At 42.6% G+C, this 22,366-nt stretch overlaps 1 protein-coding gene across 2 annotated transcripts in view; it reads left to right on the top strand.

The window, feature by feature from the left end:
• CRAT (carnitine O-acetyltransferase) overlaps positions 1-22,366 on the top strand; it is an 82,359-nt gene that overhangs the window by 46,831 nt on the left and 13,162 nt on the right. For both annotated transcript variants that reach the window (XM_073600130.1, XM_073600129.1), the window contains 6 exons: positions 1,010-1,188; positions 5,727-5,827; positions 7,696-7,815; positions 7,906-8,028; positions 18,901-19,036; positions 20,766-20,828. In XM_073600130.1, the coding sequence (XP_073456231.1) occupies positions 1,010-1,188; positions 5,727-5,827; positions 7,696-7,815; positions 7,906-8,028; positions 18,901-19,036; positions 20,766-20,828 (722 nt within the window). The remainder of the gene's footprint in view (positions 1-1,009; positions 1,189-5,726; positions 5,828-7,695; positions 7,816-7,905; positions 8,029-18,900; positions 19,037-20,765; positions 20,829-22,366) is intronic.

Genomic DNA, 22,366 nt, shown 5'->3' with positions numbered 1-22,366 from the left:
CCGTGTGTAGTGCAGTCTGTTTAAAGAAAGGGGTCTAATGACCAGCTTCTGTCAAAACAAACGCCCTAGTGGAAAACTAGCATTCAGGCTCGATTCACACCTATGCATGTTGCTTTTGAGCGTTTTTGGAGTTTTTTTTGTCATGCTTGCCACGTTTTTGAGCAGCGTTTTTGTAGCGTTTTTGCCGCGTTTTGCGTTTTTTTTTTTTTTTTTTTGTTTTTTTTTTTTTACATTTAAAAAAAAAAAAAAAATTAAAAAACGCTGCAAAAACGGTGCACTTGCGATTTTGATGCTTGCCCATTGAATTCTATTACATGCAAAACGCTGCATTTTGCATGAAAAAAAGTCCCTGACCCTTTCCAAAAATGCAGAGATACAAAAAGGCATTGATGTGAACATGTTCCATAGGAACCCATGTTAAAAAATTCCCATGCATTTCTGCAAAATGCAAAATGCATCAAAAAACGCGCTAGTGTGAATGGAGCCTCAATCAGCACTTGCAGCCACAGGCTGCAAACGCTGATCTGTGTATTCTGGGGAGGGCGAGGTCAGAATACAATAGTTCGGCAGGGGAGATCCCTGTATCGCATATTCTTTGGTAAACGAAGAAAAATTAAAAAAACAGAACGTGTATACCCTGCTTTACTTTCACTTTACTGTTCAGCAGTTTATCTATCTCTCCACAGTCCAGAAGGCACCAGAGTCTAACCACACTGCCCACCGCCCAGTGCACAAACCTAGTCAGCCATGACTCCAGTCTTCATAGGAACTACAAGTCTTTCTATGGACATTTATAACGAAGGGTGTGGGTTTACAAAGCACTGGAGTTGTAGGCAGAAATTGCATTTTCACTAAGAGAAATATTTTAAGGAATTTCCATGTAAAACTTAGATGAAAGCATAGCATACAATGGGTCAGGACTATAAGAGAATGAAATTGGCATTAGAGGATTACTGATTGTTAAACTAGGCACGTTCCCATCACTGATGAAAATATATTTTCTCTCTAGATAAGATCAACAAAGAGTCTGTGCGTATAATCCAGAAGAGTATCTTTACAGTGTGCCTGGATGCCCCAATGCCAGCTGTCTCTGATGATCTGTACAAGAGTCGGGTGGCGGCCCAAATGTTACATGGTGGAGGCAGCCACCTGAACAGTGGGAATAGATGGTTCGACAAAACCCTGCAGGTATGTAAGGAAAACTACTAATGACACTTCATGGGAACCATAATTACATATGTTGATGTCACCAAATTGCATTAATTTTTTTCATTAAAATAAAGTTTATCTTTTTGTTGGCTTGAGTAAAACTTCCACTTTTGGGCAAAAATGACATTGTCTCTGCCTAACAAAGGCTTTGCAGGTGTTTCACATCATTAGAGAAGTCTATTGTTTTTTGATAAACCCAGCAGTGGCGGCCCGTGCATTGTGGGCAGACAGGCACCGCCCCCCATCCCTGCAGCTGCCTCACCAATCCATGTGCCCGGCCCCTTTCAGGACGCCTAACGCATGGACTCCTATGGCAGGGGTGGGAGGGGGTGTTTTTTTTAAAGCACCTGATTAGAGCCAGAGGCTCTAATAGGCTTCAAAAAAGGGTGGGCTCGGGCCGCAGAGAGTGCGCCCTGATCCCACCCACTTGTGTGACCATAGCGAATACATTTTTGCTATTTTCACACCACAGTGCCTCCCCGCCAATCAGGAAGAAGGTCAGTGAGACCTGTTGGCCAAAGCGCCAGGCAATCCTATTGGATGTCCATCGCTTTGGCGGAAAAGGAGACAAAGTGGAGGAAGCATGAGGTGCGGACTCCTCTGCCGCCGCTGCTGCTGCCCGGAGGAGACTCAGGTGAAGAGGACATCCTAGCCCGGTAAGTGCTACGTGGCTCTAAATTTGCCACGAGCCAGGTGGTGTCACTGAGCCGTGAACCACGCGCAGGGGGGTGGTGCTAGCAGTGTGCCCCGAGCCACTGGAGGGGGCGCTGTCACTGTGCCGTGAGCCACGGGTGGGTGCTGTCACTGTGCCACATGCCGGGGGGGGGGGGGGGATGGGGGTGCTGTCAGTGCTGTGAGACATTTGAGCGGGAGGGATGTTGAGTGATCTTATGTGATCTGTGATGCTGATCTATATACCCTACCTGTGATGCTGAGCTGTATACTCCTGACACTATGGGTGGAAGCAAGTGAAATACAGAGGACAGAGTGGGTGGATTCTATAAGGGGTGGGGCTTAGGAAAAGTGGGAGGGGTCAAAAAGTAGGGGGGGGGTCTGGTGCCCCCCCATTCTAAAACTTCCCCAGCTGCCCTGGACCCAGCCTAATAAACTAGCAGTGATATAGGATGATCAGCAAGGCATAATTATGGTGCATCAATGATTAAAGGAGTTTGTAAAAGACAGGGTCTCTCTATAAGGTCAGCCCACCAAAGTCTGATATTTCAGTGCTCTGTAGATGCTGGAGGGTTAAATCATTTAACAGTTTTTATATATATCTGAAAGACACTATTGGTGAGTCCCTCTGACTTTTGCATTTGACTTCCTGAGTTTGGATTTATGTATTTATGTATTTATTGTATGGGTTGGAGACAAGAATGGTCAGGACTAGGAATTATGATAGGGAGATCTTACTGTTAGACGAATCCAACCCCTTTCACCAGTCACTGGCCAGCCTGTATCCTCCCAGATTCTGGGTGCCAAGGTCCTTGAGTCCACTCTTTCTCCACTGCAATCCACCATCCAAATATTGGTCCACAGGCTGAAGATGTTTAGCTCCAGCCAAGGTTTATTGCAATGGCAGCACACCGCTCATTTCCAGCCAAACCTACGTCCGGTGGCTTTGTGAGTGAGCAGCTTTGTCAATGAGCATTGTGCTGTAATTTCAATAAACCTTGCTTGGAGTTGAACATCTTCAGTGTGTGGCCTGTTATTTGGATGAGGAAGATCTTGCTGTTGCAGTATCCAAGAAATAAAAGAAGCCATGAGCTGACAAAGCCCACCAGGTACCTCCTATCATCTTTGGATGGACTGACCCTTTTAAAAAAGACACATGATTTCTCCCAGTGTTATAATAAGAAAAATGCTGTGGGAAAACCAGTCAGCAGAAAAAATAAATTTCCATGGGTGTTTTGTACATTTAAGATACCTTTACTTGGGCATAGCTACTCACTCACAATCCACGGAGAATCGATTTGTCAGCAGTGACTGGTCCATGGTTAGCAAGTGACCTTCCACATGCCTGTATGAAGAGGGTTTCATACCGAGATACGGCCCCATTCATGTCTATGTGCTTTTTGGCAGCCAGGAGAGCAATTTGCCCTACTTTTATTGCTGTGCCACGAAGAAGCACAGCAGCCCGGCAAAGTGGATAGGGCCATCCAGTGCTCATTGTCAAGATTTTACAGGTGGCTGAGGCACATTAAAAATGCACCTAAACTGCTTGGATTTACCGCACTGACAGGCCCATGTGAGAGGGACCATGCAGTGCACAGAACCCTCTTGTTGTAATTGGCATGGGTACAGAAGAGGTAAGCCTGATTTTTTTTTTTTGGATGTAAGATATGTAAGAAATATATATATATATATATATATATATATATATATATATATATATATATATATATATATATATATATATATATATATATATATACACATTTTTTTTTTATTTTTTTTTATCGATCGCATTGGGATATTTGTTGACAGTAATTTACAAAATGGCTTGCGATGCCATTTTATATTAAAAGTAATTAGTGCAATTGCACATATGCTGTAGGAACCCCTGCCACCAGCTCCCATTAAGTCTTAAGCCTCATACACACGATAGGACTTTGTACAAACTTTCCCGTGGATTTTTGTACAAAGGGCGTTGGCCGTAAACGAATTAAGCATACACACGGCAGGACTTTTTTATCCAACTTTCTCCAAATCATGTGGTTTTTCAGCTCTTTACTGCCACCCTTTGGTCAACTTCTGTATTGTTGTCTGATCTTTTGCATTGGTTCTGAGCATGCATGTTTGTACAGTAGAAGTGTCAATCTCGCCGCTGTTATTGGCAAGATTTGACACCTGTGAGCCCCGTCGTGGGAGCCAGCTCGCTCATCGGGAAAGGAAAAATGTGTTTTTTTTCCTTTCGCAATGAGCAACAAGCATTGCCGACAGGTGTTTGGTATGAATCATGAGGGGGAACTCCACGCCAAATTTTAAATAAAAAACCGGCATGGGTTCCCCTCCAAGAGCATACCAGGCCCTTAGGTCTGGTATGGATTGTAAGGGGAACCCCCTACGCCGAAAAAACGGCGTGGGGGTCCCCCCAAGATCCATACCAGACCCTTATCCGAGCATGCAGCCCGGCCGGTCAGGAAAGGGGGGTGGGGACGAGCGAGCGCTCTCCCCCCCCCCCCCCCCCCCCGAACCGTACCAGGCCACATGCCCTCAACATGGGGGGTGTATTGTTCTTGGATTCGTCTAACAGTAAGATCTCCCTATCATAATTCCTAGTCGTGACCATTCCTGTCTCCAACCCATACAATAAATACATAAATCCATACTCAGGTCAGGAAGTCAAATGCCAAAGTCAGAGGGACTCACCAATAGTGTCTTTCAGATATATATTAAAACTGTTAAATGATTTAACCCTCCAGCATCTACAGAGCACTGAAATATCAGACTTTGGTGGGCTGACCTTATAGAGAGACCCTGTCTTTTACAGACTCCTTTAATCAGTGATGCACCATAATTATGCCTTGCTGATCATCCTATATCACTGCTAGTTTATTAGGCTGGGTCCCAGTGGCAGCTGGTGAAGTTTTAGAATGGGGGGGGCACCAGACCCCCCCTTACTTTTTGACCCCTCCCACTTTTCCTAAGCCCCACCCCTTATAGAATCCACCCACGCAGTCCTCTGTATTTCATTTGACAACCAACGGCCAGGGTTGTTGGGAAGAGGTCCTTGTCCTCATCAACATGGGGACAAGGTGCTTTGGGGTGGGGGGGCTGCAGGGCGCCCCAAAGCGCCCACCCCCCATGTTAAGGGCATGCAGCCTGGTACGGTTCGGGAGAGGGGGGCCGCTTGCTCGTTCCCACCCCCTTTCCTGACCGGCCGGGCTGGATAAGGGTCTGGTATGGATTTTGGGGGGACCCCCACGCCATTTTTTCAGCGTAGGGGGTTCCCCTTGAAATCCATACCAGACTTAAGGGCCTGGTATTCCCTAGGAGGGGAATTCCCTCTCGCGCTGGCTGCAATAGGAAAATGTGTTTTTCCTATTGCAGCCAGCGCGACATGTACAGTACCCTGTCACCGAGAACCAGCGCGATGGGATCGCGCTGGAAACATCCTCGCAGGCAGGTACTGTAATTTAGAAAAGTCCGATGGTTTTGTGTACACACGATCGGACTTTGCTCCATCGGACTTTTGTTGCCGGAAAGTTTGTCCGTTTGCACAGCCAACAAAAGTCCGATGAAAACTGAAAAAGTTTGTCCGATGGAGTGTACACACAGTCAGATGTTGCCTTAAAACAGCTAATTTGCATGTTTGTTGTCAAAAAGTCCGATCGTATGTACGGGCCTTTATACATACCTGTCTCCAATCCTGTGAGATAGTCTAGCCGCCACATGGATTAGGATTGATTTACACAGGGCTAGTCATTCCAGGGGGTGAATTAGTAAAGGGGAGGTAATTATAAGCAGCTGCATGTGCCAGAATTAAAGTGAATCTGTTTTACATTTTCTTTCCCCAGTTTATAGTAGCAGAAGATGGTTCTTGTGGGCTAGTGTATGAACATGCTCCAGCAGAAGGACCTCCAATTGTAGCCCTGGTTGACCATGTTGTTGAGTACACGTAAGTTGCTTTTTGTTTTTGTTTTTTTTTAAATCAAAATTGTAAAATGCTTAGATCTAAAACCACCTGTAAAGCAAGGCTGAAGTGAATTTGCCCCTTATGTCAGTTGGGCTTCTTCAGAAGAGGGCCCACCCATGACCCAACGGCTGTTTTCAAGGAGAAGTGTCAAGTGACAGGATATAGCTGCTGAGCATTTATCTTTGCTGCATTATTACCCATAGTTCCCTGTCACTGGAAACCTGCTGCTGTGTAATGTCATGCTTATCCTGTAGGACAGAGCATTCCAAACTGTTTAATACGTTGTATAATTTACAAATTATTGCAGGCAAAAGGGAAATCTGTTTTAGGTCTAATGTACACGGGATGTTTTTACAACCTCTCCTGAACGATTTAGCTTGACAGATAGTAACCCACATTTAAAATGTCTGTTTTTGCCGCGTTTGCGTTTAGAAGCGTTTGAAAAAAAAAAACTATTTTTTTTCCCAAAATAGCCAAAAATGAAAAATGCTAGTAAATGAAACACGGCTAAACGCGAGTTACCACGTTTACAAGTGTTTGGCTCTTGAAATGCTTCTAAACTCAGCGTCTGTACTACCGTATTTATCGGCATATAAAACACACGCCCCAATTTAAGAGGGAAGTTTCTGGAATTTTTTTTTTTTTTTTAATAAACCACTTTGAAGCAAAATAATGGTTAGTGAGCATAAATGCAGCCTCAATTCAGCCTGATCTGTGCCCATCTGCAGCTTCAATGCAGACGGATCTGTGTCCATCTGCAACATTCCTCCTCACTGCAGCCTGATCAGTGTCCATCTGCAGCCTTGCCGAAATAGACAGAGCCGGATCTCCTGTGTACTCGGCTCAGCGTCACGCCCAGTTCCACCCCTTGGCCCAGATCCTATGATGAACATAACGCTGGTCCAATGCCAGGACGTCAATGTTAGGAGTCTTCCAGGGGGCGGGACTGACCGCGACTGCGAGCAGAGCTGAGTACACAGGAGATCCGGCTCTATTTCGGCGGTGCTCGTCCCCTCCTTCCCTTCGGTGGCAACCTATATCGGCGTATAACATGCACACGCGATTTCCCCCTATTTTAAGGGGGAAAATGCGTGTTATACGCCAATAAATATGGTAATTTTTTTGCTTTCCAAAAAGGGCCTCTAAACTCAACTGCTTAGAAATGACTATAAATGACCCTGTGTACATGTACTGATAGGATAACGTAGAGGAGAGTTCAGGAGCAGTTGAAAAAAATGCCCAACTGCTCCTAAATGTCCGTTTAGCAGCAGCAGTGTACATGAGGCCTTATTAATGAATGAATAAACAACACTCCAAGAAATAATTTTCTATCAGAAGCCTCCCATCAAATCAGAACCCCCCAACCCACCCCACCCCCCCAAATTAAGAGTGCCCCTTTCACATCAACCCCCCTATCCTACCACAGTCCAGTTTCACATCAGAAACCCCCCTATCACAAGTCCCCCCTTCACATCAGAAGCCCCCCTATCACAAGTCCCCCCTTCACATCAGAGTTCCCCTTTCAGGTCAGAAGTTCTCCTTACTTCAGGGTCACTACCAGAAGCAAAGACCAACTGATCTGAATCCTGAGTCTGTATGCCACGTCTACCCGTGTCCCGCTGTCCCTAGCTGTGGGCCAGAATCCAGTGAAGCAGCAAAGTGATTGCTGCAGCAATTGCTTAGTACACTCTTTTTACTAGACCTCTCGAGTCTGCTAATTGTGGAGTACTAAAAGGGTCTCTTTCACTAAAATAAATTATTTATATATTTGTACAAGGGGTAGTGCTTCTCCTTTAGTTGACCAGTATCATGCTGAAATGTACTTCTATCCTAATTTTATTTTTCAATAGGAAAAAGCCAGATTTAATCAGGTCACCGATGATCCCTTTACCATTGCCCAAGAAATTGCGCTTTAACATCACCCCGGAAGTTAAGAATGACATTGAGAAAGCCAAGCAAAACCTAAATATGTGAGTGCAAACTTAACAGGGTGATGATAAAACATTTACTTTTAATTTAATTCTTAAACTGTTTCTTTTCCTTTTCTTTATAACCTGTAGAATGGTTCACGATCTGGATGTCAAAGTCTTTGTTTTTAATGCGTTTGGGAAAAACTTCCCCAAGTCAGAGAAGCTAAGTCCAGATGCCTTCATCCAAGTGGCTCTTCAGCTGGCTTATTATCGGTACGTAAAGGAAAGGGTTGGTTTTACTGCTTATACCGGCATCGTTCAGTCCTTTTATAATGGTGTTTGAAATCTATTTTAGAAAAATACAAGAAATTTAAAAGGGGAGGGCAATTCTTGAAAGACACCTCTGACATCTCTTTAGATGTGTTTCTTCTATCTTTGCATCCCAATGCTAAATGTACCAGATTTCACAGGCCGGCACCAGTCTTGTTCCTGGAAATGTCTTGGTTATAAAGTAACGGTATGGCCTTACTGCTGTTAAAAAATGGGACATGCATATATACATTACCTGAATACACATATACACATTACCTAAATAGACACTGTCATCCATTCAGGATGAAATTACAGCATTTCTGCAAAGCTAAAATCTAATCTTTCATCTATAGCTACCACTCAGTGCGTCAGGTATGGGAAAGCATATAGCCTTGTCCCATAGTGCTGTGCTCATGACTAATTTCGCTGCAAAGGTTAAATGCTCATTTATGTCTACAGGACAGAAAAAGCAGTTTTACTTACTCAATTCTGCACTTTCTCAGCAGACGGTTCTCCCCTACGCTCCAGCCATGGACTGTGGGCCCTGCATTGGTCTTGAAGACCTTACAGAGTATCTTACTGCTGGAGTGCAGGGAAGAAAAGGCTGTGGGGACCAACCTTGCACCATGAAGGATCTGGTAAGTAAAACTGCTTTGCCCAGTCCCTTAGGATTAAATAAGCATTTAGCCGCTCCACTGCAAGGGAGAATTTTTTCCAGGAAATCAACTTTAGTTTTGCTTTTGCAGCTGCTGCTTGGTATTGAGTGCTACCCAGCTCTCTCATAACTGGTAATTCCAAGTCCTTCCTTCTATCTGGTTTCCCCAATGGTATTCTATTTGATGGATAGAACAAGTCATTCACTTACTGTAGGTACCTAATCATTCATTTATCATCATTTATGTTCTGTGTCTCATATAACGCCCTCTGCATCTGAGACACCACTAAATTATCTGTTCTGGATCCACAGCTTCTCAGTGGGTAGATACTTTTAAATACTTGGGAGTGTTGATCTCTCGTCAAGCTTCTGATTTCCTTCCTCTCAACTTACTCCCAGTTTTACAGGAGGTTAGGGCATGGGAGGGTTTACCATTGTCTTTATTGGGGAGCATTAATCTGATAAAAATGAAGATTGTCCCTAAATTCACATATTCAGATATACCTCTCCGTTATAAACTGAGCACCCTAATGCGTCCAATTACACAGTGGGGACTGGCCTTCCCCGATTGTCACAAATATTTTATAGCTGCTCAGTTGGTGACAGCTACCTGGTGGCTAAACCCTGATCTATTCAATTCATCCACCGTTCTGGAAGCCGCAGTAGTCAAATGCCTAGAAGTCCTTACATTTCTTGTTTTCAGGGGATAACAGCCTCCTTATGAGCTGTTAAAACTGGCCTTTCAATAAAATAAGATTGAACTAAAAATATTTTATTTCTGGCAACCTAGGCAAAAATGAGAATTTAAAACAGACCCCCCCCCCCCCCAGAAAAAAACAGCAACGCAATTTTAGTGTGAAAAGCACTAAACTTTGTAATAGTGACTTGCCTGCGTGGGTTTCCTCTCACACTCCAAAGACATGCTCGGAGGTTAATTGGCTCCTGTCTAAATTGGCCCTAGTATGTGCATGAGTTAGGAACCTTCAGTTATAATTTTTTGTTTATTTTAAAATCTTGCAAAAATACAGCTTATTATTAAAAACATATATACAAAAAATAAATAAAAATGAATATATACAGTGCCTTGCAAAAGTATTCAACCCCCTTGGCATTTTTCATGTTTTGTTGCCTCACAACCTGGAATTAACATGGATTGTTTGAGGATTTGCATCATTTAATTTACAAAGCATGCCCACAACTTTGAAGATTTTTTTTTTTTAATTGTGAAGCAAACAACAAATAGGACAAAATAACAGGAAAAGTAAATGTGCATAACTATTCACCCCCCTAAAGTCAATACTTTGTAGAGCCACCTTTTGCGGCTATCACAGCTCCAAGTCGCTTTGGATAAGTCTCTATGAGCTTGCCACATCTTACCACTGGGATTTTTGCCCATTCTTCCTTGCAAAACTGCTCCAGCTCCTTCGATTTGGATGGTTTGCGCTTGTGAACAGCAATCTTTAAGTCTGACCACAGATTTTCTATTGGATTGAAGTATGGGCTATGACTAGGCCATTCCAACTAATTTACATGTTTCCCACTCAAGTGTTGCTTTAGCAGTGTGTTTGGGGTCATTGTCCTGCTGGAAGGTGAACCTCCGTCCTAGCCTCAAATCACACACAGAGTGTTACAGGTTTTGCTCAAGAATATCCCTGTATTTAGCACCATCCATCTTTCCCTCAACCCTGACCAGTTTCCCAGTCCTGACTGCTGAAAAACATCCCCACAGCATGATGCTGCCACCACCATGTTTCACTGTGGGGATGGTGTTCTTTGGGTGATGTGATGTGTTGGGTTTGCCCCAGACATAGCATCTTCTTTGATGGCCAAAAAGTTCAATTTTAGTTTCATCAGACCAGAGCACCTTCCTCCATACATTTTGTGAGTCTCCTCTTTTCGCAAACTCAAAACGTTCCATTTTGTTTTTTGATGAAAAAAACAGCTTATTGTCTTCCTATGTACAGATACTCCAGACTCTGCTGTGGAACTCTGCAGCTCCTCCAGGAGCTGGTAGGTTTGCTGTTGTGCCATGTTCTTTCCATATGGTTATGATAGATTTGATGGTGCTCCTAGGGATCATCAAAGATTTGGATATTTTTTTTATAACCTAACCCTGACTTGCACTTCTCAACAACATTGTCCCTTACTTGTTTGGAGAGTTCCTTGGTCTTCATGGCAGTGCCTCTTGCTTAGGTTTTGCAGCCTCTGGGGCCTTTCAAAAAGGTGTGTATATGTAATGACAGATCATGTGACACTTAGATTGCACACATCATTTTACTAATTATGTGACTTTTGAAGGTAATTGGTTGCACCAGAGCTTTTTATGGGCTTCATAACAAAGGGTGTGAATACATACGCACATGCCAATTATCTGCTTTTTATTCCTGAAAAATAGTTTATTTTACTTCACCAACTTAGACTATTGTGTTCTGATCCATCACATATAATTCAGATTAAAAAAACATTGAACTAAAGGCTGTAATGTAACAAAATAGGTAAAAAGCCAAGGGAGTGAACACTTTTGCAATTCACTGTACATATATAAACAAAAACAAACACGCTTACATCAGCAAATAACAGAAAAGAAAACAGCTTTTTTTCCAAAAATAACATAAATAGAGCTATATTTAAAGAAACATAATTTTATAATCAGTAAACCACTAAATTATGCAAAACACAACCCTACCTCAAGCTAAAAAATCTGGGGGATGTGAAAGGACAGAAAGAAAAGCCGCATACCCAGAGACTGACTGACAGCAGCTACGGGAGCCTGACATTCCTCCATGACCTTGTCCAGGCCTCCTGCCACTACCTTTCCTTCCCAAGACCCCGAATCTTCCCAGCCTCACCGTTGTGCCCCACCACCTCGCCAGGAAGGACTTTTTTCTGAATGGAAACCTGACACCATGCATTCCACATGTAGTAACAGGCTACTACGCTAGCTAAAAAAAGTGTCTAAAAATCCCAGTGAGTTTGAAAGCCCACGTATGACCACTCCAGGTAACGCAAGAAAGGAAAGGGATAGCCAGAGCCCCACTCACTTATAGACTTCTATAATGAAGGGGCACTGAAGCAAGAAATGGTCCATTGTCTCCTCTTCCTCTACCCCAACACATTCCACTCTTATGAAAAAAAGGGGGGATTGGGGAGCGCTAGATAATTGTCAAAGACGCTAATGCACAAAAAAATCCCATTAAATGTGAGCTAAAAATAATACTAACAAATAATGAAAACCAGCCTGCCTGTGTGCATAGAGATTGAATAAACAAAATCATAAACCTGGAGGCAAAAAATAATTGTGTTCAATAATTGTGCAACCGTAACATATGATGTCAAATAAATATCAGATGTGTAATATAATAAAAAAGTCCATCAAAAATAAAAAATAAATTGTATAGAATCCTGATGTGAATCTTGATATCAAGACGTGAGCAGCAAAATCCCTTCACCATCACTGAAAGACACCAATTTGCTCATGGAAATGGATGTCCGCTTACCAGATGAAGTTGACCAATTTAATGAAAAAGAGGTCAAATAGGCTTTAGCAAGATAATGCTTGCTGCAATGGAGAAAACTGAACCAAACTCTTGTCCTCACATCACAGGGTCTCACGCATGGGATATAAAATAGATGGAGAGGAACCAAACATAGTGTAACATCATTTATTTAAAAATTGAGTAAAAACAAAGCATAGCCAAGTGGCTACTCACATATAAGGTGCCATCGCCCGGCACTAAGGCTAGGAAGCGTATCTTAAGAATGGGGGAATCCGCTCTGTAGGAAAAGTTCCCAGATGATCGCGGCAACGGCGTGCGTTCCACCCTCGACAGACAGACGAACCACGGAAACCGGATGTGATGTAATTGCGTGACCAAGTACCGCCTCGACGTACGTTTCGTTAAACACGTCTTCAGGAAGCGTACTTGGTCACTAGGGAGATGGTTTAAATAGTGTTTATAATTTGCATAAAGGGAGGGGTTGAATGCTTCACAGCCTCAGTGCTGTTCACAGAACACCGTACAACCGTCTCCAATAGCATTTATAATGACAGAGGTTGATTAAACTTCCACAAAAAGTTTATACAAATATGAATGATCTTAAATACTAGTACTAATAGAAAATGTGTTTCAAATTGGGATTAGGATGGCACATTCCGCCAGCACTGGCTAATAGAAATGTGAAAAATAAAAATATAAAAAAATATCTATATAGATAAAAATAAAAAATATATTTATATATTCACTAAAAATTGTGACATTTATCACAGTTTTAAATTAGGAACGAAAAAACTGGGTACCCAACAGTTGCAAAAAATATAAATAAATGAAAATAACCCAAGAAAAACATCCAAAAATAGATGCCAATTACCTTATATCGGTAATTCAGAGAATAAGAGTTAATCTATAAGAATATCCAACACAAATCTAATCGTTAGTCAAAAAACAATTTAGATCCAGTTCGATATTTAAGCCCTGTGGCTGCATCGTTTGTAAACGGTACAGCCACTGGGTCTCATTCTGAGAAACAGCCTTTTTAAGATCAGTACCTCTCCAATTGGAGGCAATCTTATCTATACCGTAAAAAGTAAGCAAACGGGGGTCTCTATTATGGACCATACGAAAATGCGGTGATACGCTATGATTCAAAAAACCTTTAGAAATATTGGCTACATGTTCGTTAATACGAACCCTCAATTTGCGGGTAGTACGACCCACATATTGGATTGAGCATGGGCACTCTAACACATATGTGACATAACTAGAATTGCATGTGCATGTGATCAGAGGTTTTTTGGAAAATTCTTGTCGGGTGACCTTGGAATGGAATTTGGAAATCTTTTTCCCTACTCTATTTGTGGTACGACAAGCTTTGCATCTAGTGCAATAATGAAACCCTGATCCATCCAGAAAAGTAGAGGGTTTCTTAGGAGGATCCGGTACGTTGGGTTGTCCTGGTGCTCGTCTGTAGATAAACTTTGGTTTGGGGGGGAGTACGTTCTGTAAATCTCTATCCTTACAAAGTATAGGCCAGTATTTATGAAATATTTTTTCCACTCCCTTATATTGGCGATGAAAACCTGATATGAAGGAGATATCTCCCAAAAAAGGGGCTTTTTCCTTAGGGACTAAAAGAGAGTCCCTATTCATGGCCAAAACTTGGTTTTTGGTTTTAATAAGATTTTTGAGAGGATAACCTTTCTCCTGAAACCTATTGGTGAGAATCTCAGATTGTGTGTGGTAGTCAGTAATGTCATCGCAATTTCTCCTGATGCGCATGTATTGCCCCTTAGGGATGGCTCCTAACCATTGTGGATGGTGACAGCCGTTGACTGGCACAAATCCATTACGGTCAGTAGCCTTGAAAAATGTTTTGGAGACTAACCTATTCCCTTGTTTAGTTAAAGTGAGGTCTAAATAATTAATAGTATAACAACTGGATTCGGCAGTAAACCTAAGTCCATAGGTATTATTGTTCAGACTCAAAAGGAATTCTTGAAAATCTGACATAGTACCCTCCCACAAAAGAATGATGTCGTCAATGTACCTTTTATAGTACTTTAACGATTTGCTAGGTTGATGATAAATAGTTTCCTGTTCCCATTTATTGAGTACTATATTTGCTACACTGGGGGCATACCTTGCCCCCATGGCAACTCCTTTAACTTGATTGTAAAACTGGTGATGTGCCCAAAAATAATTTATTCCCCATAGCCAATTTCAGTCCTTCAACTAGAAATTCTATTTGCAGTAATTTAAGTTTTGATTGGTCCATGAGTGCTAATTTTACTGCTACCAAGGCATCTTGTTGTTTAATATTGGTATAGAGTGATTCTATATCAATAGTCACCAATAGAGTGATTGAAGATATTGTAATACCCTGTAGGGATTGAATGAGAGCTCGGCTGTCCTTCAAATATGATTGTCCACAGGTGACTGAAGGCTGTAGGTAAATGTCCAAGTACTCTCCTACACGGGAATATAGAGACCCTATCCCGCTCACTATGGGTTGGCCGGGAGGTTTTTCTTTACATTTGTGTATCTTGGGTAATGTATAAAGAACTGGAATGCGTGGGGCCCGGGGAATGAGAGAATGGGCTTCCTTTTTATTGAGAATATGTAACTGTAGACCCTTGTTTACCCAACAAGAGAGCTGTGCTGTGAATTGTGGTGTGGGATCTGACAATAGGGGTTTATAGGTGGTGGTATCCTGTAATAATCTTTGGATCTCTAAATTATAATTCTCTTTGCTAAGGACTACTACTCCTCCCCCTTTATCCGCTGGTCGGACTACTATCTGTTTATTATCTTCTAATTTTTTAATACCTACATGAATAGACTGATTGGCACTGAATTTTGGGACTTTGAGTGATCTTACCTCCTCTTGAACCATATTTTTAAACACTTCAATATGGTGGTGGGTGCTTTTTTTGGGATTGAATACTGAATTATTTTTGAGTCCACTATGCAAATAAGTGGTCTCAATCCCATTAGGAGGGGAAGAGATATTTGCTTGTGAAGAGAAATGTTTTTTGATATTTAGTTTCCTAATAAATTTCTCTATATCAACAAATACATAAAACTTGTCAATATTTTTGCTAGGTGCAAATTTTAACCCTTGCGATTAATACTAGTAATTTCTCCTCTGAAAGGTCTACTCCGGATAGATTAAAAATCTCTGTATTTAATTGTCCCGTTTTCTTTTTCTTTCTCCTTCTCCCTCTACTACCTCTTTTTCTGTAGGCTCTTTGGAATGTTGGGGTGTGGTGGGTGGGATTCTGTAGGGTCCTTTCCATTCCTTCCATTCCCCCCCTGGTTGGTGATAGTTATGGTGATTATAATAGGGTCGACCTCGATAATTGCCCCTATGGTTTCCTCTAGGGGGTCTGGGTTGGTAATAGTTATGTTCTGGATTATGATATTGGTAATCATAATCAGATGGTCTATTAGACAAAGGCGCAAACCTATTGTGTGTAGGTACCATATAAGGTGCTGGATAGGGGTAATTGTTGTTGTTCGGTGGGGGATAATTTCTACCCCTCTGAGGGGGGTTATTTTTAGGGTAAGAGACTGATTTATTAGAAGTTCTCACTGGAGTGTGAGGGGTCGCCCTCTTATTAAAATCCTTGGCTAATTGGCTAACAGCATTATGTATCTCCAGATCTCGCTCGACTGGAGGTACATTGGGATTGGTTGGAATTGAATCAGTTTGCCAATTATATACCTGATTCTGTTCAAAGTCTTTAATATCTCTCTGGTATTTCTTAAGTTTCTTCTGCTGAATATCAGTATCATATTTGGACAAGTGAGTATGCAACTGTTGGGCTTTATATAAAAACTCCTTAGTTCCTTGGAATGGCTCCATTTTTTCTTTACATGCGCATCAGGAGAAATTGCGATGACATTACTGACTACCACACACAATCTGAGATTCTCACCAATAGGTTTCAGGAGAAAGGTTATCCTCTCAAAAATCTTATTAAAACCAAAAACCAAGTTTTGGCCATGAATAGGGACTCTCTTTTAGTCCCTAAGGAAAAAGCCCCTTTTTTGGGAGATATCTCCTTCATATCAGGTTTTCATCGCCAATATAAGGGAGTGGAAAAAATATTTCATAAATACTGGCCTATACTTTGTAAGGATAGAGATTTACAGAACGTACTCCCCCCCCAAACCAAAGTTTATCTACAGACGAGCACCAGGACAACCCAACGTACCCGATCCTCCTAAGAAGCCCTCTACTTTTCTGGATGGATCAGGGTTTCATTATTGCACTAGATGCAAAGCTTGTCGTACCACAAATAGAGTAGGGAAAAAGATTTCCAAATTCCATTCCAAGGTCACCCGACAAGAATTTTCCAAAAAACCTCTGATCACATGCACATGCAATTCTAGTTATGTCACATATGTGTTAGAGTGCCCATGCTCAATCCAATATGTGGGTCGTACTACCCGCAAATTGAGGGTTCGTATTAACGAACATGTAGCCAATATTTCTAAAGGTTTTTTGAATCATAGCGTATCACCGCATTTTCGTATGGTCCATAATAGAGACCCCCGTTTGCTTACTTTTTACGGTATAGATAAGATTGCCTCCAATTGGAGAGGTACTGATCTTAAAAAGGCTGTTTCTCAGAATGAGACCCAGTGGCTGTACCGTTTACAAACGATGCAGCCACAGGGCTTAAATATCGAACTGGATCTAAATTGTTTTTTGACTAACGATTAGATTTGTGTTGGATATTCTCATAGATTAACTCTTCCTCTGAATTACCGATATAAGGTAATTGGCATCTATTTTTGGATGTTTTTCTTGGGTTATTTTCATTTATTTATATTTTTTCAACTGTTGGGTACCCAGTTTTTTCGTTCCTAATTTAAAACTGTGATAAATGTCACAATTTTTAGTGAATATATAAATATATTTTTTATTTTTATCTATATAGATATTTTTTTATATTTTTATTTTTATTTTTCACATTTCTATTAGCCAGTGCTGGCGGAATGTGCCATCCTAATCCCAATTTGAAACACATTTTCTATTAGTACTAGTATTTAAGATCATTCATATTTGTATAAACTTTTTGTGGAAGTTTAATCAACCTCTGTCATTATAAATGCTATTGGAGACGGTTGTACGGTGTTCTGTGAACAGCACTGAGGCTGTGAAGCATTCAACCCCTCCCTTTATGCAAATTATAAACACTATTTAAACCATCTCCCTAGTGACCAAGTACGCTTCCTGAAGACGTGTTTAACGAAACGTACGTCGAGGCGGTACTTGGTCACGCAATTACATCACATCCGGTTTCCGTGGTTCGTCTGTCTGTCGAGGGTGGAACGCACGCCGTTGCCGCGATCATCTGGGAACTTTTCCTACAGAGCGGATTCCCCCATTCTTAAGATACGCTTCCTAGCCTTAGTGCCGGGCGATGGCACCTTATATGTGAGTAGCCATTTGGCTATGCTTTGTTTTTACTCAATTTTTAAATAAATGATGTTACACTATGTTTGGTTCCTCTCCATCTATTTTATATCCCATGCATGAGACCCTGTGATGTGAGGACAAGAGTTTGGTTCAATTTTCTCCATTGCAGCAAGCATTATCTTGCTAAAGCCTATTTGACCTCTTCTTCATTAAATTGGTCAACTTCATCTGGTAAGCGGACATCCATTTCCATGAGCAAATTGGTGTCTTTCAGTGATGGTGAAGGGATTTTGCTGCTCACGTCTTGATATCAAGATTCACATCAGGATTCTATACAATTTATTTTTTATTTTTGATGGACTTTTTTATTATATTACACATCTGATATTTATTTGACATCATATGTTACGGTTGCACAATTATTGAACACAATTATTTTTTGCCTCCAGGTTTATGATTTTGTTTATTCAATCTCTATGCACACAGGCAGGCTGGTTTTCATTATTTGTTAGTATTATTTTTAGCTCACATTTAATGGGATTTTTTTGTGCATTAGCGTCTTTGACAATTATCTAGCGCTCCCCAATCCCCCCTTTTTTTTCACACGTATGCATTTATGAATTTATTCATTTTGTTCGGGGTGTAGCTGCTCCATTAATCACTCATTTTTGTGGCGCGGAATGATTCACTATTTATTCACATTCCACTCTTAGACAACCACGGTTCTCCACATAGAGTCTGCCATGGAACGAGTGCTAGGCCAAATCCCAAAACTTTAAAGGGATCCTCTCCAGATTAATCAAAAGCAGACCCTCCTTCATAAACAGGGTCTAAGCAATCACTCAAGCCCGGTTGCTCACTGAAGGCAGATGCAACAACCCTCCTCTTCAGGGTCACTCAACACTGCCAAACCATTTTCAGGCACGGGCAAACATATGCCGGGAGCTTACTATGTGGAACCCTCAGGCTTTCATTGGCCCACCATTCTCCCAACTTTGCAGAAAAGGCCTAAACCAGGACTGAGAAATACTGTAGCAACCCACCCAGGCGGTTACTCCGCCAGCATGTTACCAAATTGTATCTAAATTGGCCCTAGTATGTGTATGTATTCATGTGAGTTCGGGAGGGCAGGGACTGATGTGAAAGTACAATATGCAAAGTGCTGTGTAAATTGTCAATGCTTTATAAATACCTGTAATTATTATAACATAGACTATGTCCTTGCTGAGAATACACTATACTTTCTCTTTAAGGATGTATGGGATGGCCTGTGCCACCTATGAGAGTGCATCCCTTCGCATGTTCCGCTTGGGGAGGACAGATACTATCCGTTCTGCTTCGGTTCAGTCTCTAGAATTTGTCCAAGGCATGGAGGATTCTGGGAAAAAGGTGATTATCATAAGTCCATAAGGTTGAACTCCTGGCATATGATTACAATTTTGTGTAATTCAGTTATGCTTTAATTAAATTCGATGTGTCTGAATCAGTCTTTTTGAGCCTCCTGTACTCCCTTGCACAGCAGCACTCAGACAGGGAGAGGGAGGGATAGCATTCTAAACCAATCAGGGCTTAGTTTTAAAGTGGTATTAACCCCAAACGCAAATGTTTATTATATTGCAGCTTACCAATTCTTAGATGTGATAGCTGCATTAGTTTTCTTTTTTAGGCTTTTTTTCCCTTTATTTTCACCTGGTGATCCTGCCAGTTGTTTTTCAAGAGAACACGTTGTCCTGCAGATTTAGCATTTAGGGGGTTGAGACACATTTATCTCAGCACCTGCTCTGTTACAGTGGATTTGCGCAGAGCAGCCCAGATCCTTCTCTTCCCGGGTCCCTCTTTGCTGCTCCTGGCCCCTCCCTCCTGCTGAGTGCCCCCAAAGCAAGCAGCTTGCTATGGGGGCACCCGAGCCAAGCTGCAGCTCCGTGTGTCCATTCAGACACAGAGCTGCCATTCAGCCCCGTCCCTCTCTCCTAATTGGCCAACTGACTTTGATTGACAGCCTTGGGAGCCAATGGCGCCGCTGCTGTGTCTTAGGAGGAGAGTCCCGGATGGTCGAGGTACTCGTGGACATCGCCGGAGAGAGATGAGGCTCAGGGAAGTATTAGGGGGTGCTGGGGGGAGGCTGCTATACACAGGCTTTTTATCTTAATGCAAAGAATGCATTAAGATGAAAAACCTTCTGCCTTTACAACTCCTTTAAAGCAGTTTTAAACCCAAAAGCAAACATTTATTACATTGCAGGCAGCTTACCAATTCTTAGATGTGATTGCTGCATTTGTTTTCTTTTTTTTTTTTAGGCTTTCTTTCTTCTATTTTCATTTGGTGATCCATCCAGTAAGAACAAGCTCTCCAGCAGAATATATCAGTTACAGAGATAAGACAAACCATTTACCACTGACAGGGGTTCTTGCAATGCTCAGCTTTTATTTATATATGTAAAACCTTTATCCCAAAAGAAAAGAAAACTGCTGTGACAGCTTATAAATTTTTAGCTGGAGTTTGGCTTCATTTTTAGTGTATTTATATCTGCTAGTGAATCTAACACCCCCCTCCCCCAGACTGACAATGTTGCTGTCCAAAGGTTGTCCCTCCGTCCAGCGTGTACACACTCTAATACAGGAGGTGTGTTATTGGCCAGGTCACCAGGTGAAAACAGAAGGGAAAAGCCTAAAAAAGAAAACTAATGCAGCCACCACATCTTATGATTGGTAAGCTGCCATATATCACATTTTTGAGGGGGGTTTAATACCATTTTAAGTAGCACCTGCCAGCCTAATACTGAACATGTTTGAAGGAGAGAAGAGAGCAGGGATAATTTCATTATTATGTAACAGCCTTTTAATTGTCCAATCAGCATTCTAAAATAGTAGATAGTTTTTTAGTAATAGTTTTTTTTTTACCATAGTCTCTTATCCAATCAGTGTCATTGTCATATTTTTGGCGTATGACATACATTCAGTGTATAACTTGGATGTTTGATTATGACTTTTTGCCTGGTGTTCCTTTTTTTAAAACTAATTGTTACAGTAAATAGAAAAAATCTTCAATTTCATTTGTTTTTCCTGGAGTCTTGTGAGTGGTTAGTTATTCAGTTTGTGTTTTATTTCTCAATCCTTAGAACCAAGAAAAAGTGGATCTGCTGAGGAAAGCAGTGCAAGCTCATCGAGTCTACACAGACATGGTAAGATTATATGATCACATACAAAGTGAGATCACATTGCTGTAGAGTAAACAGGGCTGGTGCAAGGTTTTTCAACACCCTAGGCGAAATCTCATTTTGCTGCCCCCATTGGCTCCGCCCCTGACTCCACCACTGACTCCACCACTTTTGCCCTGCCCTTGTAACATATGTGACCTACCACATACACTGACCCACCTGACCACATACACTGACCCACCTGACCACATACACTGACCCACCTGACCACATACACTGACCCACCTGACCACATACACTGACCCACCTGACCACATACACTGACCCATCTGACCACTACACTGACCCACCTGACCACATACACTGACACACTGACCCACCTGACCACTACACTGACCCACCTGACCACATACACTGACCCACCTGACCACATACACTGACCCACCTGACCACATACACTGACCCACCTGACCACTACACTGACCCACCTGACCACTACACTGACCCACCTGACCACTACACTGACCCACCTGACCACTACACTGACCCACCTGACCACTACACTGACCCACCTGACCACTACACTGACCCACCTGACCACTACACTGACCCACCTGACCACTACACTGACCCACCTGACCACTACACTGACCCACCTGACCACTACTCTGACCCACCTGACCACATACACTGACCCACCTGACCACTACACTGACACACTGACCCACCTGACCACTACACTGACCCACCTGACCACATACACTGACCCACCTGACCACATACACTGACCCACCTGACCACTACACTGACACACTGACCTACCTGACCGCATACACTGACACACTGACCCACCTGGCCACTACATTGACCCACCTGACCACATACACTGACCCACCTGACCGATACACTGACCCACCTGACCGCATACACTGACCCACCTGACCGCATACACTGACCCACCAGACCGCATACACTGACCCACCAGACCGCATACACTGACCCACCAGACCGCATACACTGACCCACCAGACCGCATACACTGACCCACCAGACCGCATACACTGACCCACCAGACCGCATACACTGACCCACCAGACCGCATACACTGACCCACCAGACCGCATACACTGACCCACCAGACCGCATACACTGACCCACCAGACCGCATACACTGACCCACCAGACCTCATACACTGACCCACCAGACCACATACACTGACCCACCAGACCACATACACTGACCCACCAGACCACATACACTGACCCACCTGACCACATACACTGACCTACCTGACTCCTACTTCCTGCACTACTCACACCCCGCCCACACACACACACAACTCTTCCTTACCTCTCCATGGCCTCATTGTCCATCACATCTCTCCTGAGGGCTCTCTCCAGCACTGGGTGGGCAGTATTGCTTAGGAGTCCCTGCCAGTGCCATCCAGCCACTCTGTGGTGTCCCCCACCGGTCGGGAGGTTAGCTCAACTAACAGCCGCTGCACCTCTCTCAATGCTCTCATCATCTCCACCGAGCCCCGCCCCCTGCGCTGTACTCACAC

This window comes from Aquarana catesbeiana, linkage group LG09 (genome assembly GCF_042186555.1).
Source record: "Aquarana catesbeiana isolate 2022-GZ linkage group LG09, ASM4218655v1, whole genome shotgun sequence".
NCBI classification, from domain to species: Eukaryota; Metazoa; Chordata; class Amphibia; order Anura; family Ranidae; genus Aquarana; species Aquarana catesbeiana.
The sequence above is the reverse complement of the archived record's forward strand: the minus strand, read 5'-3'. Positions and strand labels throughout refer to the sequence as shown.